We start from the raw sequence: 20,126 nt of genomic DNA on the forward strand, positions 1-20,126 counted from the left end.
AAATATGAAATCACCCATCTTTGCTCAATACATCCAAGCCTTTCTTTCCCCCAGGTGTGCATTAAACCAACTATGAGAGGCAGGTAAGTATGGGCTGTTATCGGCTGATAAAACATCCATATTGTGCATGCCTGGTATTTTAGACAAATAATACCAGGTGAGGTTGAGTCTACTGAATTCCTTAGGATACTAGTAGATTAGTTGAGATATAATGAGAATAGATCAGAGAGAATATTGAACATATAGTAAACAAAGCGCTAATGATGCAGACCAAACAGAGAATTATTATGCGAATACTTTATTATCAATGTGTGAATGGTGTTAGCTTTTCGTCTGGATATTAATAGTATATGAAAACTATACACCAAATCCAGGCTCATCCTAATTTTGCTGTATAATTTCTCAAGTTGGTATTGAAAGATTCTTTATCTTTATATATATTTATATATATAATATATATAAGCCAAAGTGCATTTTCCGTTTTTTTCCTCTTGTCCATATACACATTGCACCATACATAAATAATTACATTGTAAAAATGACTCCGTATTTACAAGTATAATATATATTTCATATAATATATAAAACTTTATATTAAATCTAGGTAGATGATATTTGGGATAGTTTGTGGGGTCCGTCTGTGTTATCTATGGTTGTTGAGGAGGATCTCCAGCCAGCAGGGGCAGGAGGTGATGAACTGTCTCGAGTAGCAGGGGCCCCAGCCCTTAGCAAAGCTGATGCGCACACTGTTGGGGTCGTAGGGTCCGTCCAAGAGCTCAGCGTCCGTGCTGTGCCTCAAGAGGTACGAGCGCTCATAGTCAAACACCTTGATGGAGTATCCTGGCATCACCTTCCGCACCACCAGAGTCCTGCTATTAGGCACGTCCAGGGTCGGGGAGTTGACAAATATGGGGTGCTCACTGCGGTTATACGCCCAAACGCCGTCCGGCTCTTTGCTGAGGAGGATGCCGTAGCCGATTTTTCCTCGTGTGCGCTGAACGGTGCTGCTGCGGTGCTCCAGGTTGAGCTGGCCCAGGCAGAAGCCCGTGCCCTGAGGTAGATCGTAGAAGATGCTGACGGAGTGCTCGTACACGGTGTAGAGGCGACCCACGCGCGTGCGGTGCTCCCAGTACGCCACGTTACACCAGTGGCTCTGCTTAGGGGCATCAGGCGACATACTGGCATCTAGAGGAGACAGAGGGACGGTCATTAAACAAAACATAAACACAAGCAAACAGGCCTAGTAAAAAGGAAGGCTGGAGTTTTTTAGGGATTAACTATCTCTTTTTATTGTTCAGAGCAGATGGCCACACTATAAATACTGAAGGAGGCACTGTATTGAAATCTAAGCCTTGTATAAATACCAGTGCATGCACATCCGTCCAACGGACACACACGCAGTTTCCTCCTCTTCCTCAAGAGGGCACTGTGATGATTTAACGCTGACCACCCAGCACACAGTGCACTCATGCACTTGGAAAACAGATCATGTTTATTAAAAAATATCTCAGGATCACACTCAGTGTTTCCACTGAACATTGGCAAATCACTTCTTGCAGTAGTGTGTTGGCACTGGAAATTAGAAATCTACAAACAACTTTTTGAAAAGGCAGGGTTTTTTTTGCCACTGCTTAAGACAAACACTTTTTTTATTTTGTTCACATTGGAACAAAGTTGGCATCCCATTGCTAAACATCTTTGTCCAGTAAATCAGCTTGTTAATTCAGTTTTCATGGCTGCAGTCTGTGAACTCTTTCCAGTGACAGGCCTCAGCACTCCACAGTGAGTTACTGCTCCCTGGGTGGACTTCTATCTTCACCAGAGTGAACAGACACAGGCCTGCCGACTTCTTCCAGAGGCTGCTTCGGTCCACGCTGCTCAGAGCTGTCATACTGCTCATAAAGTGTGTGTTACGAGTAGAGGGGCTGGTGGAAGAGGACGAAAAAGCACAGAGAGTCCCATGATCTCACATCCGTCCCTGCACCCTTTGCTTCTCCAGCAGGAGGGTGCCTCTTTCTCCTCTTCCCTCGTCTTCCTCACATTCCACACGAGTGGGGGTGACGGGAGAGGGCCAGGCAGGGGGTCCCCCTCCCCCTCCACCCAGCTCTTCCCCCTGCTGTGGGCCCAGGGACGGCATTCAGCTCCCTGACAACTTAGCACAAGCCCGTGACCCGCTGACCCCCCAGCCTTCATGCTATCAGCTCCCATTAACTCACACACAGAGTGATGCCATTATTTTGCTTCAGAGAGTCTATTGGCACAGAGGATTTAAAGCCTGGGCCTGTGGCCTCATTCCTTTCAGTCTCTCTGCTCTCAGGGCTTAATGACCGCCCGCCCCATTAACAAACGCCTTTAAGGTGGAGCGTCGCAGATCCACACAGCAACAAAATGCCTGGCTCACCTCCCACCCAACTAAACCTTTCTGCTGAGTGACCCACGCTAGTAAAGTTTATACAAAGATTAGCAAAAACGTTGACCAGACTTGCACAGACAAAACGCCTGCTGGTTCAAGGCTCTGTGTAGAGGAGGGGGAGGAAAAGAGTGAGTGAGCGGGGATGTGTGGGGGTGGGGGGAGCTGCAGACAGGCTCTCTGTGTGTTTGCGCACACACTGATGGCTGAAATGACCCCCTCTCTTCAGGGGCCCCAACATGCATGTGCCATTAGTGAATTCCACACTCGGCTCCTCCACTCTGAGCTCAGCTTTTACTTCAGCGTGGCTCGGCCTCACAAAGAACTCAGCCCCAACTTGTTTACGGCCCTCTATTGTCTCAAATCAAATGGAGCCCACACATCAAGGTAAACTCACTTTGAAACTGTGCACACAAACACAAAAGACGAAATGGCTACCGTCTCCTCCTTTTCAGATGGGAAGAATAAAGCAAAAGCAATTTGGTCAATAGCGTCTAGTTTTCACACGTAGCCTGGAACCAGGGTAGACAGTGAGACTGCGAGGACCAGGAAGAGGAATGAGCAGGACAAAGGTTAGAAATGTATCAAATGTTAAGCCTGAGGGAAGACAATGAGCACACCGCGAGCCAGGCCTTTTCCTGTCGCTGTGTTGTGTTAAGCGTCTACGTGTGCCTGTGCGCACATGTGTCTGCTCGGCCGGGGAGGAAAATCAGCCGGCGTGTTTGTGTTTTTGTCCTGGTCTTGTGTGTTTTGGCTAGGTGGGGGTGCTGAGGTAAAGGCCTCTGAGAGAAGAACTCATTAGGATCTCTTTAACAGAGCAGAGCTATCACCAGTGGGCAGACTGTTTGGACAACATCACCACAGCAACGGTGGCCTCCACTGCAGAGCTCACGCTGCCTTCTGCTAATCACTCCGTGAGATTTTCAAGGAAGCCTTGCTTTTTCAGCAATGTTTGGATCCGTCTGTAAATGTTTATTCATCGTTTCCAAATTGATATTAGAGATTAGGAAGCCAGCTTTAATTATTATTACATGACCAGAATATGATACATAAAAAGGCCAGGCCAAGGCTCAAAGCAAACCTCAAAGCCAGATATGAGGCGGTGAAGGGAGTGCGTGTGTGTTCCTCCCTTCTGACCACAGCAAAGACACCCAACTCTAAGAGACTCCATGTTGGTTTTCAGAGGGTCTGCTCAGGGCGGAGAAATGACCGGCTGGGAGCAATTACTGGAGCTCTGCATCCATTTAACCCTGCCACCTTTTAACAGCTCCGTTTACCCATTAGAATAGTAGCGCATGTTATTATTGTTATTTTATTCTCAAAAGCCTGTCCTCTTAGCGTCAGTCTCAGAGCCAACGGATGCAGCCACAGTATGGCCGCTGCACTTCCTGTTCCTGCTGCCAAGGGGCAATGATCTGCACACGTGAAGGAGTTAATCAACACTGGCGCGTTACATAACCAACTGAATGTGCTGGTAAAAGAAAAAATGTAGGTATGAGGAAACTGTTTGGTCTACAAAATGTTCCACGGACAAAATGATATACATGGAATAAAGCAGTTAGCATTTTTGTTAGCAATATGATAAATAAATGATGATAAGTATCTGTTTGGCTTTCCCTTACGCCTCATGAAATAAGTAAACAGATTGCGACATTCATAATATAACAAGCCCGCTCTCATGTTTAGTGGTTAAAAAGTAACCTTGGACGCCTGTATCTGCACGTACTGCGTGTCTCAGTACAGTCACACAGTCAACAGAGATATTTAACAAACACTTAGCAACTACAAAAAGTATTTAGTGCGCAGAGCTTGATTTCCATAACAAGGCGTGAGCTCCATGGAAACCATGTAAAATGTTGATTTTTCTGTTTCCCTGTGGCCTGTCTGATTGGAGGAATTCAGAGCATCAAAAGCAGGACATGATGTCTGATAACAAACACAGAATAAGTGTGCTGCATCCCGGAGGCATGCTCAAGTGTCTGCATAATATCTGACTAGAATGTCTGCTGTGTATTGATTTTTACATAAAATAAAAATAAGATTGCAAGTAGAGAATCAGCGGAAAAGGAACACATTAAAATCCTTCACTTTAGTAAGAAATCATGCAATGAAAATATCACTAAACTAAAGATAATACAGATAAAATTGAATGAAAATGAATGTCTTGGAGTATGAAGTAGAGTTCCTGAAATACTGAAGCACAAAACATTAACAAATGTACTTAGTTACTTTCCACTACTGAAGATAATGTACTGTGAATGTTTCCGACCAAAAATAGGCTTATACTGATTATGATTACATCTTTTATATTATGTTCCTCTGTTATGAGAGAAGAGCAACATGCCATTAACACAACCCTTAAATCAGCCTATGTTAAACAGAACCCTCCCAAGCCTTTTACATATGGAAAAAAAGCAGATCGCCGCGCTACGAGTTCCTTGCACTCAAGGGCGAGTCTGGATAATTACTACTAAGTACACAAAAATGGGGGGCTTGAAAGTTTCAATGGCAATCCTTGATGATCATCCAGTAATGCTTTTAAAGACAGCATGAAAAGGAGGGGGATAAAAAGGGCAGAGGGAGAAGCAGAAAAGAGCTGCCCCGGGGTAAACACGGCTCGCAGCCTTGGAGTGAGATAAATGGGAGGCCGAGTGTCAGGGACAGGCAGACAAACAACAGCTTCCCCTCCGTGCTAACATCTCCCCACCAGGCTCCGGGGCCACCTCCATTATACTTCATCTCTCCTAATCCAGAGCTGCAAACACAGATGAACTCATTGCTGCTAAACTTTGCTAAGGAGGAAGAAAAAAAAAACACTGTAGCGAGTCCCTTTAAGCAGTGGAGGGGAGGAGAGCAGCAAGGGGAGGGGGGGGAGCAGTCTCTCATCCCGTGCCAAGGATTAGATTCCCCTCCAGCTATTAGACTCTACCAATGAACTGATAGGCTTGGGGGCTGGTGGTGAGGAGGGGTGCATGAGGACTGTGTGTATGCCTGTGTGTGTGTGTGTCTACTTTGTGGTTGTGTGTGTGAAAATTCAGAACAAATTATTTTCTTTCTGCATTCCTGTGCACCCCCCTACTACTTTGTTCGATTGAACCATCTTTAAAAAAAGTAAAACAGCAAAGTTGAACGAAAGCAAAAAGCGCCCCCCTCCTATTCAGAGTCATGGCTTTAATTCTGTAGACAATGGTTCCTACAGGCCCACTCTAACCCCTGAGCTGGCCACATTTAGGCTGGCGTCTGGGCTATCGCTGCCATCAAAGTCGGCTTTATCAGACAGACACGCTAACTGGAGCTGCTCTTATATGTCTATGGATTTTTCTCCCTGAGGTCTGGCCTTTCTCTGCCGAGAGAGAGACAGAGAGAGAGAGACAGAGAGAGACAGAGAGAGAGACAGAGAGAGAGAGAGACAGAGAGAGAGAGACAGATAGAGAGAGACAGAGAGAGAGAGACAGAGAGAGAGAGACAGAGAGAGACAGAGAGAGAGAGAGAGAGAGGGAGAGAGGGAGAGAGGGAGAGAGATACGTGCTGGGAGAAATCACTGTGGGAGCCGGAGAAACTGAATCCAGTCACCAAGCCTGGCTGGTCACAATGGGAATGCTTTACATTGTCATCCACTTCCTCTCCACTTTCCCTCTGTTTCTGTTTGGGGATGACCCCGTGAGGGAGGAAAAGTGCTGTACCCTTGATAGCAGATAACTAACAGAATCCATAAATTAAATCAATAAACAGCAGAGGGTGTAAAAAGCACAGGAAGCTAATATAAAGGAGCCGTCTGGGCGCGAGAGCAAGAGGGTTTGAGGGGAGTCTTTTTTTTTTCGAGGGGAAGAGAATGTGCTGCTCATTTCCTCAAAGTTTCCTCCAAAGGTCTGCACTGTGTCAGAGACTCAGAGCTCAAGTGATGGTGGTGATGCAAGTGAGGCCTATTAGAGTCCTTGAGGGCATGTAAAAGCTCTGTGAAACTGTGGGGAATGTTTGCAAATGTCATATCTACGGGCGGCGTTAAAGGCCAGCGACGTCTGAGAGAGCACAGAAAGCAAAACACTCAGCGAACATCCTGCTGGGTGGCTGTGCCCTTTCACCTCCTCCTACAACCTATCTGTTTGTGTGTGTGTGTGTGTGTGCGTGAGCGTGTGTGTGTTTGTTTGCAAGTGTGTGTGTGTGAGGGAGCTTCGAGCCAAGAAGGCTGCAGCGTTAGAGCAGAGGAGACCCTGCACATTCCTGAACTCCCCCCTCCTCGCCTCGCTGTGCCTCCTAACTTCCTACTCTGGTTAGGACTGTGGGGGGTGGGGGTGCAGCGAGAAGGTTGCTTTATGTCTCCTTTAAGGGTGACATTTGGCGTAAAACTCTCACTAAATCACACGTGACAGAGGAATTGCTGGTTGTGTGTTAAGATACTTTTACATACTTTTATTGGATTCTTCTTATTTAGAGTAGAAACGAACACTGATTGAGAATACTGACTTTAGCTGGTCTTCATACTCAAGCTTTGCCGAGAGCTTGGTTTCAAATGAACAATAACAAGTAACTCTATTATTACGAGTTATATTAGTCTGACTAATTTAAGGCGAAAGGTAGGTATTTTGTTTCCACCGGGCTACGAGGTGAACCAGCTATGATGGACACAGTTGCAACAATGGTTTTCTATTGATCGGCCCAGTGGATCAGAGTCTGTGAGGAGAATGTGTTCTGTCAGGATAATGTGGCACCAGAGTTTCTGTTTCAATCACAACACTTGCTGCGCGGTAACCCATACTGCTCCACCGCGGGCATCCAGACACCAGCTCCCCAAACAAAGACAACTGTTTCCCCCATCTCCGACAAGTCAGCCCGTTCACAACAAGCAAGACATTCATTAAAAATGCAGGAGTGAACATTTCCAATAATTCACTAAGTCCTTCGCTGTCAACATCTGCGAAAAATCTTGCAGCTAAAGGGAATGGCAGGATTTCATTAAGTAAATGATGTGCTGGCAGTCACAGAGAGGGGAAGAGGGGGAAGCTTCAGCCAGACCTCTAATCTAAACCGTACCCTGAAATGCGACAGCCTGGCTGCACGTACTGCGCCGCACAGGCAAGGCTTCAGAATGCACACAAATAGGAGATAAGTAAAACACACACTACAAAAGCAAACATATTTTCCCTGGGGAAGTTAATCAATGAGAATGTTCACATAAGCATGTTTATGACTTGTAATAACTACTACTTGCATCATTTGCCTTGTCAACTTGTGCTTTGTGCAGAACCTGAGGACATACATACTTGTACATGCTCAGGAAACAAAATACCTTGGTGAGAACCAGGCTCTGAGCCATTGTTAACTCTGTTTTATCGGGGGTGTTTTGGTGGACCATCGCTCAAAATAAAGGTTTTCTGCTCAGAAGGCGTCCTCTTTTGGGAACAAGATCAAAGGCTCCAAACGATTTGTCTATCATACGTGGCCCCATGTTAGGACAAGGGATAGGAATGAAGATACAGCTACAGGAGATCAAGTTCAAGATAAGGAAAGAGAAAAAAATCCCTGTCTCTTACACATGTAAAGTAGAGAGAAAATGAACCAGACCTTGATACACTTGAAATGTACTGCTCAACTAATCAACAATGAGCTCCTATCTGTTCCCTCAGGCTGTAAAAGGTTTGTGTAGAGATGTCGGATGACATGGGCCCCGACAGCTAATCCACACACGGCATTCTGGAGGCTCAAAGAATGCGCTGGCTATTCTGAGTTTTTAAAATACTGACAGCCATAGGTTCAGGCACAACTGTCAATGCTCCTCTGGGGAGGAAGGGAAAGAAATCTTAAATCTATTTTCGCCAGCAATCAGACCACAGGCCTAAATCATGGCTGCCCATTGCCAGTGTCTGGATTTATAATTGTGGGTAAAATGGTCAGAAAATAAAAAACAGCATCCAGAAACTGGCACCTCCTTCCCTGCTGCTTGCCAGCCGTTGCAAGGCTAGCACATTTACAGTGGCCAGCTCAAATGGAGTATTGTTCCCCCTCTCAAGGCTGAGAGGAGGCACACTAAAACACTAAACTAACAGTTGGACATTCCTTACATTTTTAATGGCATTGCACGCTCTTTATTTGTTGCTGTAACCCTTTGCCCTGAGCTGAATGAATGGAGCTCTTGGTGGAGGCTGGTGCGGCGCTGCGGTGAGAAGCGAGAAGATGGTAGGTGCAGCCCTCTGTGAGCACATGACAAGATTAGCTCACTCACTTTGTTTGCTAAGGTAGAATATGGGGCAGAAATTATAGCCTGAGCACACCTCCTGTTATTTCTACAGACTGCACTTTCTATCTGTGCGGTAAGCCCTAAAATGAAACATAGTCCACCTCATCCTGAGCACAGTACACTCTGTAAATTCAAATGACAAGCGCAGCACTGTGAGCTTAGACACATAGTCATGTATGAGGCTATAGATTTATCTTTATCTGTGAGCCCTTCACAAGTTAGTCAAACAACCGGCAGCACTGGCACCACTCTGGCTTGCCAAGAGGAGACAGATAAATACTAAGCTCAGCAGGCTAGTTTCTGTTGACATGTAAGGGGTTTCAGGCCTCTCCAAGGACTGCTTTAGATTAGCATGGCTTTCACTCTGCACATAGAGGTCACATTACCTCACCACATCTAGGACCTGTGTTGCCAGTTCTGACTGAATATCAACTCCTATAGCAACTTTTGTGCGAAGAAATCTCAACACAAAGACAACTGCAGTACCCTGTCTTCATCTATGGCACAATTCAAGATTCATTTCAACTATGAATACCACCTTGTGGTTGTATGCCTCCATTACCCAGTTGCAAGTTTACATCATAAGCGTAGGTTGAGTTATAGCCAAAAAGGCGATTGGTCAGATATCAGTGACCTTGACCTTTGACCACTACATTCATAACAACATTTTAGGAAATGCCCTTATTGTCTTCCTGAGATACAGGGATGGGACGCATGGACAGCATTGATGGAATTACGGAGAGATGGACAACTCAACAACATAATTACTCTAGCCTGCGCTGTTGGCAACATGTTCAATTAGTGAGCCAATGGATCCTGTAGACATGGAGGAATCTGCTGAGGATCCTCAAAGTCATAACCCCTGAGAGAATAGGTTGAAAGTGGATTTCTGAGTCTAACAATGCTGAGAAAGGGAAAATGAAAAATGGCCTTATCGCTCTTATCAATGGCTCTTTTTCTATGTGTGTTACGTAAGGGGAAACGGAAGCCAGCCTCCCAGGACAGGAACGGATACTTGAGACGAGGACTGTGGGTACAGGCTCTACAGAGAGAATAGAGCACAAGACCCTTCAGGATGTATAGCTGCAACCCTCTGCTCCCAGCAAAAAAAAAAATGGACTCTGCAAACTGGACAAGACAAATGGGTGAGGAGAGCCCCTGAGATGCTGGCCTTCTCTTCAACATTCCTCTCCCCCCGCTGTCAAAGGGGCAATTCACCGCCCTGCACTGCTACACAACCCAGGCAGCTTTTTAAAACAGGATGTTTGTCTGAGGCCTCCTTCCCCTCAAATAAACAATCCGCAAAACCTGATTTCGGGAGGCAGGGTGGAAGCACTCGAGTCACATTATTTCCACATCCCGTATCCTGGAGCATTGGGGCTCCTGAGGGAGTGTGGGCGGCCAGGCGCTGAGAAGACTCAGGGCTGCGGTGGAAACCTGAGGCCATGTGCCAGGCAGCAGGGGGAGATGAGCCCGGGCTGCATCACTCTGGGGTCTGGGGGACGAGCGGGGGGATCATGCCTCAAGGTGGGGAGGGGGACCTCGCTAACATGCTGATGCAGTTGACACTTCATCAGACCATGGGAAGCAGAGCGGTGTCAGGGTAATGCTGGTGCATAAAGACAGCTACATGTCTGCACAGTGTGAAAGAAATACTGTATCTACTCAAAACACTACATTTTAAAGTAACCCTTAAAGGAGAAGGACTACAATTATTAGCATTTGATGCTATAAAGCTATAATCATTTATGGATGTGTGCTGTAAATGATGTTACCTACAATATGTCATCAAGGATCCTAAAAATGGTGCATAACTTGAGCCATCCATAACATATTCAAAACACTGCAACAAACTGAATTGAGTAACTAGCATGGACAAACACAACATAACAAGACAGTTCAAGGCAAATTAGACGTGCAGTCTATCCCAAATCTTTTCAGATGCGTACAGTAGATATGCTATTTAATTAGTTTGGAGCCAGAAGTGGAATCACATGCCTTCAAAGTCAGATCAACAAGTACAGGTCCAGTCTAATCTACTTTAATCAAGAGAAGCATCACATGCCTTGTTTAGACTGTCTAATTATTCCATGCATTTCCACTGTCTCCGACACAGACACTGATGCTTACTGCTGGCCTCTTCCTGACCCAGACTGTGATTAGTATGGACTGTACAATTTCATTAGCTTTGCGTGTGAATGTATGTCGGCATGCATCTGGACTTGTATGAGGACCCCGAGTAAAAAACAGAAACGTAAACATAAAAGACTGTTTGTAGTCCCTGGATCTATGCATTGTATACTGAAATGTCCCTGAGCAATCTGTTGCGTGACTCACATTAGGCCCTTCCCATCCATCTAGTAGCTGCCTTGTTCTGCCTGGAACAATCAGTCAATAGCAGAGTGGAGCTGACAGTCTGCAGACCAGACATCCACAGAGACAGCACTGGCCTTTCCTCCAGAGACAGGCAGGCAGACGGAGGAGAGCACTGTATGATTACTCTGTGGGAACCCTGAATACCTGCTGATGCCCTCATGCCTCCAGTAGGCGCTAGAGCACTCTGTTTAATCCATGTCTATCAACTTTCAATATTTCTGCTCCTCCAGTTAAGGTTTTCCATCAATTTCAGGAAGAGAAAAGACATAACACAAGGAGAGTTATTCAGGTCACTTTTTTTGTGTCCAGCAAATCACACCAACATGAGCAAATAAGTGTCATGCTGACAAATGGGTTGATTGACACCTCTGATGACTAGAGAATGTAGGCACCCAGCAGTCAGGATCTTACACTGGTCTAAACGCCTGTCATGTATTGTGCAAAATTATTTTCAATACAATTGCTCTGAAAAAGACCATATCTTTAATGACTAAAATTCTTAGACAGCCTCCTCCCATTAAGAGCAGCATTATAATGAAGAAGTGACAAACATAAAGAGCCCCCAAAGTCAGAGACAATGTGACTGACATAATAAAGTCAAAGTGTAGGGGGAAAACTCCCCCCTCAGACAGTCATACAGGAAGCAATGAGACCCACTTCAAAGGGCTTCACTCTGATGACCACACGACTAGGCCCAGGCGGTGAGGAAACAGGTGTGCGGGCAGACTGGGAGGGCAGCACCAGCAAAGGCACATTCCCTCACACACACAGTGCTGAGGTATACTGTGAATGCAAGCTGGGGCCGCTCATGACGTAAACAGATATCACAGAGTGCCATGGTGGGGCTGTCTCTCTCCCTCACAGCCACGTTTAAATAAAACACTGTGAAGGGTTCAAATGTCTATGATCACACATTAGCGTTACACCGAGAGTGTAATACAATAGTGTGCACATGGGGAATATTTTCAGGAATGCATGAGTAAGAACATTTTAACATGTTAAACAACTGCAAGAATCAGCCAGAGGGGAACAAATAAATGTATCTGCACTTAAATGCAACTCTAACATTAACTTAGTGTATTGATTTAAAGATTTACCTCATAAACACGGCACCAAGCAAAGAAAGAAAACTACTTTTCAAATTCTACTGAATATAATCCAAATCTTGGTTGATGTGGAGGAACGAGCTTATCTAATAAACCAAACAGTTCCGATGTGTTTCTCTGCCATTGTGTGATGCAGAAGAATGCTCACTGGGTATTTCTGTAGCCCTGGTCTGTAAACTGTAGTTGATTATTTGACTACACCCCACCCATCCACCAAGTGCCCCCCAGACTTGCTTTTAAGAGGTTTATTTGTTCGTGCACGAGGGGTGGAGTCTGGATCCCATACAACTCCGGTTACAAACAGAGAGTCACCCTCACTCTACCAGAGCTTCAGGGGGATTCACAGAGAAAGTCATCTCCAGGTCAGCAACGCATTAAACACAGGATAACTTGACAATATGCATTACATGCCTGTGTGATAAAGCAGAACTAAGTGGGCTTCATAAGGAAGCCTTCAGGCTCTCGGTCTTATGATGGAATATGCTTGAAAAATATTTTGTGGAAGATCTCCATCGCTGACAAGACGTTAACGGTTTGTTTCACTCAACACGGACACTATATTTTTGTATCTAAATCCAAAACAACATCATACGGTCCAAACGCCACATGATCAAAGACTGACTGGCTACACAAATTAGCTCACAGCACGGAAAACCACCACCCTGTCGAGCACTGGTCATTCTCCTTCCCAAGTCCCAAGAGTTTCTGAGTGTGTCACCGCCAATGCAGAGTGATCTGGCCAGGCCTGTACAAGCAGCAACACAGTTGGAAGAAACTAAAGCCTAGCGTGTCTAGATCCTCCCTCCTCACCACAGTCTCTGAGGAATTGTGGTGCGCGCTCTGACAAGCCCCTCATTTGTTGACTCAGGGAGTGTCGCCGGGCCATGCTGAGGTGGTGACAGCATGTGTACTGGGGAGGAGGGGGCCCTTGCTGACTGAATACTTCACTGCCAGGTAGCCATGTCAACTGGCCGGGCCTCTGAGCCATGGCAGACCTTCTAACAGGATATGCTGCTCCCTGCAAGCCCCAAAATGAGGGCTCTGAGTCCCAGTCCACATGATACTGCGCATGTTGGCTGTGGCCCTAGTATGAGGGGGGGGGGGGATATATGCTCACTCTGCGCCATGAGAAAGGAGTGTTTCATTTCAAATCAGAGGACAGGACTGTTTCTACTCGCTTCCTTTGGTGTGGCCTCATTCACAGGAGCAACTCCATTTCCCTGGGCCCACCCCTCCCTGCAGCCCACTAACAGCCAGGCCTGATAGAGTTGTACTGCGAGTGTCTGCGCACATGCATGTGAACAGCTATGTGTGCTTGTGTGTGTTTCTGAGTGAGCTTGGATCTTATTACAGTTTGATCCCACTCAAATATTTCTGAAAGAAAAACAGAGGAGGGGAGGCTGGCTCTGTGGCCAACACACACGCCCCGCTGAACCTCTGCAGCGCTCACAATGAAACCTTTATCATTAAAGCTCCCACTGTTCCTAATGGCCCTTAATGAGAAGAAATAAAGTGCAACAGCTAAATGAAATTACCCTCATAAGTTCACATGTTGATTCAAAAACACTCAAAAGCTACGCAGAGAAGGGTGCTGAACTGTTGCTGAAGTACACTCTGAAGAATTATACCTACTTTTATTTCTTTCACATTTGAACCATTACAAAGCCAGAAGAAACAGGACGATGCCGCACTGAGCATGAGAGGCGCTCTGTGATTTAATAACATGTTAAAACGGTGATTCACAGATTGTATTATAATGACTTAAATCTATATGAAGAGACATGCAAACACATCAGCATGGAAGACACGTATCTCTTTTTTAACATCTAATTATCATCAGTATTATGTGCTTTATTACTCAAACTATCAACTTTAATCATACTTCAGGGAAAAAGCAAAACCCCTAATCCATGTATTAATGATCCTTACCACATGGACGATTTCGTCATCAAGAATCTGTTTTAATCAAACAGAGTGCTTAATATAATAGCTTCATGTGACGCATTAACTGTAAGCTCTTTTTCAAGTTGTGTTTCTATAGTAATACAGTAACTCTTTATCCAGGATAGTTAATGTGCCACTATATGAGCCTAACCACTTCAGCTGCTCACACATGTATCCATGAAAACATAATCAAAGATGATTTATTTTCTGATACATGCCACTAAATGATTAAAGCAACCAAACGCATGAACAGGATGTCAAAGCACACTTCTGCTGCAGACAGCATTTGAACAGCCAGTATAAGTGTAATACACAGTATGTAATATACATATGTTGTGTACTATGCAAACCAACAAATAAATGACCACTAGAAAAATGTACATCTCTGCTTGTTGGATAAATGACTTCAGTAGTTACAGAGTGGCTCCTCTGGGTAATCATTCATTTCTGAAATCAGTGTAAGACACTGCGGATATAAACTCCTTATTTGGAGACTGGCGAGGAGTTGGAGAAGCACACCCACCTGAGAATTCCCCCGGTGTGATATTTGGTGAGCTGGCTGCCTCCGTTTCAGTGTAAGACAATGTGGAGTCTGACAGATCTGTGGGGAGGAAAACAGAAATTATTCATCTGCAGCTAGTCAGAACTTGTTTCCTTTGTGTACATCTTTATTTCAACTGGAACATCCCCTGTTTTCCGTATTAAATTTGAAAACCATTAACACCACGTTTGGCTTCATCCCATAGTGGATAACCTGGCAACTTTTCTAACAGGCTTTACCTGATGACATCCCCCCAAATGCTGCCAGAAACCTCAGCTGTACTCAGGCTTGCAGCCCCAGCTAGCAGCCAGGCTCCAAAGTCCTAGCAACCCACAGAACATACTGCCCACGCCATATTACCCACACTGGCTCTGGCTGGCATGCTGGCATCATGCCACATGCTGGCCTTGGTCTCATCTCAAAGCTACCATGCAGTTTTGCCAGTAACTGTTCCCAATTAGAGCCATTTAAAGTTTCCACATAGCTTTATTCCTTTTTCTTCCTGTTACACCAGAGCCTTAACAAAAGACTGACCATGCCCTATGCAATTTACAGGCTCCTAATGTAATTATGAATGAAAACGATAATGAATCAAGTAATTACAGTCTGACATCTACATGGTTACAAGTCATAACACAGAGGATCAATATCAATAGCAGACTTAAGATGAAACAATATGTAGAAGGTGTAGAAAACCTCAGGTGCCATAAAGCTCATCTGTGTCACTTACCCAGTGGCTTGTGTTCTTCATTAGGGGAAAGCCTCGAATAAGGAGGTGGGGGTGATTCTGTAAAAAGAAAAGAGTCAAGTAAATAACCTAATAAAGGAAAGAAATGCGATTTAAAAGAAAGAAAGGTAAAACTCAATCAACACACTCAACATGAGAGGGTCATATTTGTGCAATGTTAACAGGAAGTAACAGTTTTGGGGTCTAAGAAGATCAAACGGATATTTATTTAGCACTGTTTGAATATATTGAGTTATACACTGTAATAAAATAATTGTGTGTTAACAAGTTTAATGCCCCTGATGTAAAGCGGTGGACAAAGCTGTTTAGTAAAAAAAAAAACTTGCAGCACATATAAACGCTTCTTTGCACTTCTAAATCTCATTTCCTATTACAGTAATTCAAAGGTGACCAAACATTGTTTTCTAAACTATGTTTGAATGAAGTGATAGTGATAGTAATGAGTTCATAAAAGCAAAAAGAAATATGCCAACACAACAAACTCCAAGCCAATCGTAAAAGGCATCAACCAAGAACTCAAAGTTTAAACACTTTTTAAAGTCGACAACATCTCAAGTCTCACAGCTTTGTGTCTGCACTACAGAATTTAATCATTTTGTTTAAAAGCTCATTAAACAGCTAATAAAGCCAACAGAGCACCATTTCTTTTCTATTTTTAAGCATGTATTATTTAACTAAAGCAGTCATTACAACAACTACAGAGACTAACCATTACTTTAGTTATGCAGTTAGAAGTTTAAAGAATCAGAGTAAATCTCTGCTTTTTAACTTTATTCTGTTCAGAAACCTTTATTATATCCAATAAAAAAGGAGGAGAAACAAGGAGAATAACTTGCACAAGAAGGAAAAGCACAAAGGAAAGAAAACTTTGTGAGCACACTGTGACCTCGCCTACAGGGAAAAGGGGAAGGAGAAAAGCATAATAGCAGCGGGTCCTTTAAGAGTGGCGGCAGTAATTGCTAGGATCTGAACTCAGTCACTCAGATACACAGCTAGTCAGTCTGGCGCCAGTAGTATGCAAACTGTATATTATCACCACTCCTTCACCTAAATAGCACGAGGGGACCTCTTTAGGACAAAAGGGCTTTTAAAGCGCAACTTGAAACTGATCTCATTCGAAAAGCATAATGACTGGCAAAATAAAAAGAAGACCTTTTTTGCCCACTTCAATCCCTGCTCTCTGTCAAACATTACAGACTGTTCTATTCTTTAAAACTCTTACACAATATCCAGACCAGTAGTTCATTTTCAAATCATTCTAAAATCAAACTCAAGTAGATGCATGCTTTAACAATACATGATGTTAGGGTTCTTTTGTTGAGGTGTTTTTTTATACTAAGGATTGAAATGTTTATCAACTAAAATCTAATTAATGTATTCAATGTCTGTCTCATATAATTCCATATTTTTTATTTCTCCATTTGAAACAAAGTAAAAAAACACTGATTAAGGTCTTGATTCAAAGTCCCCCTTCTTGAATAGCATGAAAGAAATACCAGCTCTATCGGGCCACGCATGAACGCATGTGAGCTATGTCTACTACGAGCCTAGTCCCAATATGGGGTATGTGCCCCTCTCCCTCTCGGAGTCAGTGGGGTCGAGTGGCCCAGCGTTTCAGGTTTGCCAAATCACAGGCTAGCCCCCTGCCAAAACTGAATCTGTTTAATATAGGTCAGCGAGGTTCGGCCATAGATAGCTTATTGATTGTGAAAATAAAGCTCAATCCTCGAACCACAACAACTAAACTGACCTATGGCACCCGGTCCAATCCTCTGACTGAGTCTAAACAATCATATACATGTCAAACATTGTTGATAATCGGCCTATAAATGGCAATACCCATGCAAGAAACAAAGTTAAGAACCGAAAATGGCTGTGTTGACAATTACTCTGAAAGCATACATATGTTCAGACACACTAAAGATTCATGTACTTTATGTTATTATGGAATTCATTAAATACCTTAAGCTAAAACAAGTTGTATGCACAGCAGCAGTCCAGACTAACATTCTCCTTCATCAAAAGGCCTAGATTTCACAAGCTAGTAGGGGAGATGCACTGGTAAAGCACCAAACTCTTTAAACACAACTTCCAAGGCAACTAAAACCTTTGAAAGTGACAACCAATAATACATATTCAATATTTTGCATGCATTTTGTTGTTTTTCCTGAATATACCAAACTTAGTCAAGACAACGAAAACAACAAACTAGCAACAAAAGTAGACTATGGTACATGTATGTTTTGCCATACTGACCAAGTATTTTATTATTCACCTTGCGTAAGGATAAATTAGCAAGTAATTATTAACTATTTAATCAAAGGCCAGCCTTTTTTTCTGAACAATACCAGACAAATAAAACATGGTGATAGGGAAAGATTTTCAGAACATATTTCAAGGCCCTTTACAGTTTTACAATCTCGAAAAGTTAAAGGCAATATGTTCAGTTCTCTTTCAAATCATTTGGCAAATAGACATAATAGGCCTGATTGTTGAGATGTATCTGCATGATAATTCTCTATGTTTAGAGACAAGCAAGTTCAGAAGGAAATATGGTAGCATGCATGACTAGAACATTTGAGAAAACCAACCCTGATGCCTTATAGTTATCTATTAATGGGCTACCTGGTGGTTTTAGGAGCAATAGCTAGGCCTGCAAGGTGCTACAATAGGACAGTGTGTGTGTTCTGGCAGGTGCTCTTACCTGGCCCACAGAGCCGGCTGTAGTGATAGGGGTTGCAGCATACTGAAGGACCGTCCAGGGCCCCAAAGCTCTTACACTCACAGAGCGGTTTGAGCTGGGCAGGGTGCTGGAGGTCGGACCAGCGGTACAGTTTACACACGAGCAGCTGTGGGGATGCCACATGGCCGCCCAACCTCAGCTCTGTCGGGGAAATCATAACACAGTCGCTGGGCATCCCTCCTCTGGACTCCACCGCCTCTAGTAAGGTATCCAGCGCCCTCTCCTTTAGCCTCTTCAACAGAGAGTATGTGGCTGATTTCAGTTCTTGCTCCAACACTGTGCGTGGCATCGCCTCCTGCGCCTCGGGAGAGCAGCTTTCCCGGGGGCCAAGACTCCTGAGCACGAAGTGACACGACCCCGGATCCCTGGTACCCTGAGCCGTGTCTGGACCCCTGAACTCGGAGTGGTCCCGGTCTTTAAATAAGCAGCACGTCACTGTCCTGCACTCTCTGTCCTGTATGGAGCGGGGGCTCCCCTGCTCCTGGACGCACACTGCACCCCCATCTTGGTCCGACGTGACCCCCAAGCCGCTGCTCTCCACGGGGATGCGGGAGCACACACCCCCTATGTCCCCTACAAGAGACCCGCTAGGGGTCATCGGTCCGAGCTCCCTTTTGGGAATTTTCTCTGGGTTGTTTCCGAACAGATCGTCCCCACAGCCGTCACTAGTTTTGCCATTTCCATCTTCCCCTTCTTTATCTGGGATCAAACGGCTTCTCCAGAGTCGCCGCACAAGACCTGAGCGTTTCGTCCTGAACATACGACAACTTGAAAATCTATAAGAGGGTTTTATTCTTGTACGGATATCCGAAAATTACAGATACTTCTCCGGTCGTTGCAAAACATTAATGTCTGTGAAATGCCGTGCAATGCCTGCACAGCCGACTGACGAGCATTGGTGGCAAAACCGCAACATTAGAGAAAAGGCTATTTTGTTTTGCATTTACAACGACAACACCGCGCAATAAATGCACTGCAGCATAGCGATCAAAATGCATTCATTTAGCCGAATATGCTGTAAATAACCAAGCGGCTGAGATTGAGATTTATTATCCAGGATTGCTGCGGAATTGACTGTTTATATGTGTGTTACGAACGAATATAAAAAGTAGAATACATAATAACATAACATAGTATATTTAGAAACATAATCCAAAGCCAGTAGCCTTCAAACCAAGACGGCGACTCGCAGCCTGGAACAGTTTCGTACTTTTAACAAGCTCGTATCTACTTTGTACACCGGCACGTAGAGCATGAGGTACTTCGAGGCGATTTAATCCCAAAGAAAATGCACTAAAAATCAGGATCCTTGTCGTCTTCTTGAGATGTCAGTGCACTTCTTTTTTTTTTTTTACAATCCCAACAAAATATCCATGCGAGCTGATAGTACACGGAGAGGATCAATCCGAGGCTGAATCGCGCTCCTGCTTCTCGACTCAGATCTAAACCAAACTGCAGCCCAGATCCCTTTCTTTCTCCGTTTCTCTCTCTTTTTTCTCTCCCCCCGCTTCCTCACACACACACACACACACACACACACACACACACACACACACACACGAACACGAACACACACACACGCACACAACACACACACACACACACGGGGCCCCCGAGGAGAGCGGTGGAGCCATTGGCTGACTACCATCATGTGCTAGTCTAGACACTTTGGCGGCTGTGAGCTGCACTGATTGTTGCGCAAACAAGGTTTCAAGTTTCTTAACTCTTAAAGGCGAAACAACCACCTATAGTTTTTAAGTTAAAGTTACCTCAACTTATTTACATGTGAGCCTCAGGCAGGATGTGATTGTTATGAGTAAGAAAAATAGCAACGGAGGAACTTTTCCCACTGAAAAATCATAGCTAATTTTCTTTTTTTATGTGAAGACTGACAAATGAGCATCAAGTGCAAATCACATCATATAGACATTCACCAAATTAGATTTTTTTTAAATGAAGATTATGAAAAGTAAAGATAAAGAGAACAAATTAAAACATAAAGTATTATAACATCCTGCCAGCC

At 44.3% G+C, this 20,126-nt stretch overlaps 1 protein-coding gene across 1 annotated transcript; it reads right to left on the reverse strand.

Annotated features, from left to right (window-relative positions):
- Positions 1 to 282: 282 nt before the first annotated feature.
- smad6b (SMAD family member 6b) lies at positions 283 to 19,600 on the reverse strand. The gene is made up of 4 exons (XM_034141371.1): positions 18,065 to 19,600; positions 15,343 to 15,399; positions 14,595 to 14,672; positions 283 to 1,185 (listed from the first exon to the last, which is right to left on the reverse strand). Exons 1-4 carry the CDS (start codon positions 18,861 to 18,863, stop codon positions 644 to 646), a joined length of 1,476 nt encoding a protein of 491 aa, XP_033997262.1. The 5' UTR covers positions 18,864 to 19,600; the 3' UTR covers positions 283 to 643.
- Between the last annotated feature and the right edge of the window lie 526 nt (positions 19,601 to 20,126).

Source organism: Trematomus bernacchii, unplaced genomic scaffold (assembly GCF_902827165.1).
Source record: "Trematomus bernacchii unplaced genomic scaffold, fTreBer1.1, whole genome shotgun sequence".
Lineage (NCBI taxonomy): Eukaryota > Metazoa > Chordata > Actinopteri > Perciformes > Nototheniidae > Trematomus > Trematomus bernacchii.